Below are 2597 nucleotides of genomic sequence, written 5' to 3'. Positions count from 1 at the left end.
ACCCATCCACCATGACTCTCTGGGTGCGACCCTCTAGCCAATTCGCCACCCACCGGACTGTGTAGTCATCCAAGTCACAGCCTCTTAACTTGTTCACCAGTATGGGGTGGGATACCGTATCGAAGGCCTTCCTGAAGTCTAAGTATACGACATCCACCCCTCCTCCTGTGTCCAGGTGTTTCGTAACCTGGTCATAAAAAGAGACTAGATTGGTCAGGCACGATCTGCCTGCTACGATCCCGTGCTGGTTTCCCCTCAGCATAATTTGTCCTGCCGGGCTCTCGCAAATGTGAGCCTTGATAATTTTTTCAAAGACTTTGCCAAGGATGGAGGTGAGACTGACTGGCCTATAGTTGCCTGGGTCCTCCTTCCTCCCCTTCTTGATGCATGATGCAGCGTGCCAAGTAGCCACCCCCCCCAGCCCACCATAATAAGTCACTGCTGTCACAGTGCCACTAGGAGATGAGTCCATGCTGACTGCAGTGGGGGCTCGGCCTGGGGCAGCTGTGCCTGAATTTCCTGGTGTGGCACAGTGGCAGCAGCTCATTGCAGCAGGCAGGTGTGCAGGATGGCTACTTGGCACGTTGCATTGTACCCCATCCTGTGTAGGCCCATCTGCTGGCAGCCACAGTGCCAGGACTACGCAGTGTCAACAGGAAACCAGGCGGGGTGGGGAATGGATGTGGGGAGGGTGGAGGAGTCTGCACTACCCAGCCTGGTCCTGGCTGCAGCTGAGTGGAGCTGCATGGGGCACAGCCCTCCCTCCTCAGGCTCCCAGCAGCAGCCAGTGGGCTGGATACAATCGATTGGCATCTCCTTACCTTCCCCTCTTTACCTTTCCCCCAGACCTCAACAGTTCCCCAAAACTCATTAAGTGGCCCTCCAGCCTAAAGAATTACCCACCCCTGGACTATGGTAACACTTACAAGCAGTGAATCACCAACAGAATGCAGTGTTTTGTCAAAAGTCCTTGTTTGTTCATATTCAGATTATTCAAACTAGGATACAAGGTTGTATTCACCCTAGAATTGTTGCTGTTGTCTCTGTGGTATATAAAGTACAGATTGCAAAAAGGGCACTTGTACAATGTTTTGGTAGCATATCGTGCATCATGAGGAAAGGCTAATAGAAATGGACAAAGACAGTTTGTAGCCTTAGAATTAGGTCTGCAAAAGGACATGGGCATTGCAGTGCTGAGTAGTGCAGCATCTTGCCATCTAGTGGAATTCATGGCCCTGAATTAAGCAACTATATCTAGAGCCACAAAAAGTTAGGTGCCTAAGTGTTGTTTAACTGCCACTCTAAGTTCCCAAGTGCAGAACACTGATCCTCAGAGCCTTGCTCCATTTCTGCTTAACCCTGGTGGTTCCTAGGCACCTAAGTTCTTGCTAGTAAAGTTCACTAGACACCTAAAGATCTGCTTTTATGCATGCCCAGAACTTCTAATCTTCACAGTGCTGAGCAGATTGGTGCCTAACTCACACCTAAGTGTAAGTCAGGAACCAAAAACTAGGCATTTTGCCGCTGCTCTACAGGGCCTGTTAGCATTTGCAGGGGACTCCTACCAGACCAGGCTGTGCACACCTCATGAGAAAAGGTGTGCAAAATGCATTTTTGTGTTCATTTTTTTTTCTTGTTGGTTGCTTCTAGGAAAATTCATCCCTGCGCTATCTCAATCTAATGTTTAATGAGATTGGTACCAGTGGAGCAGAGCTGATAGCCAAGGCACTACATGTAAGTACTCTGTGAAGGCAGCAGCTTTGCAACAGCATCTGGCTTGGTATTGTATTTTCTGCTAGACAATACTAAGGGCATGTCTATGGTACTTCACTGGGAGAAGCCTGGGATTGTTGTTGAGAAGCATGTCCTGTTCACTTCAGGTCTGCACATACCAAATCCCTGAAGTGAGGGTACATCACTGCTTTGGAGAGGCTAATGAAGCAGGCTGTTGCCTACAGAAGCTTATGCCTCTCTGAATCAGTTATTCTTTAAGGTGCCACACTGCCCTACTTTCTGCCTGATTTCAGACTACCATGGCTTACCACCTCTCCATTCTGAGTGATTACAGGGGCACTGAGGAATGAAAAAACCCCAAACTATTGTGCTCTGTAAATAGGCTTGATCTTGCTGATGCTGAAGTGGCCAAGGAAGTCGACAAGAAGTTTTTTTTTTTCACGGGACCTGGGATCAGACTTAATTTGGCATCAAAGATCCCCATCCTGCAAAGATTTTAACTATCTGCAAATGAGTAATCCTATGGGCCTGTGTCTAATCATGTCATAAAGGGTCTATGAGTGAACTGTAGATTCTAGTTTTCTCAATTAAAAAATGTTAAATGTTGGCAAAAATGTGTGAAATAACAGATGCTGTGAGAGATAAGGATCAGTTAATTGACTTAAATCAGTTCTGGAACAGTTTGCCTCTGGACTGCTGCTTGACAAATATCAGTTTATTACTGACCAGTTAACTAATTGATTCCCTAACATCCTTCATCAGGTAATCAGGAGACCATCCATGGACAACCCAGTGGATTTTGTTAGGGGAGTACCGATAATTCTGCACTTAGAGTAAAAAGTACATGGCATTAAAGTTCTTAT

General features: G+C 46.8%; 1 protein-coding gene across 5 annotated transcripts in view; it reads left to right on the top strand.

Moving 5' to 3' along the window:
• The window catches only part of LRRC34 (leucine rich repeat containing 34), a 17018-nt gene that overhangs the window by 4719 nt on the left and 9702 nt on the right, over positions 1-2597 (top strand). For all 5 annotated transcript variants that reach the window (XM_025198031.1, XM_025198030.1, XM_025198028.1 and 2 more), the window contains one exon: positions 1651-1734. In XM_025198031.1, the coding sequence (XP_025053816.1) occupies positions 1651-1734 (84 nt within the window). The remainder of the gene's footprint in view (positions 1-1650; positions 1735-2597) is intronic.

This window comes from Alligator sinensis, unplaced genomic scaffold (assembly GCF_000455745.1).
Source record: "Alligator sinensis unplaced genomic scaffold, ASM45574v1 scaffold787_1, whole genome shotgun sequence".
NCBI lineage: Eukaryota > Metazoa > Chordata > Crocodylia > Alligatoridae > Alligator > Alligator sinensis.
The sequence above is the reverse complement of the archived record's forward strand: the minus strand, read 5'-3'. Positions and strand labels throughout refer to the sequence as shown.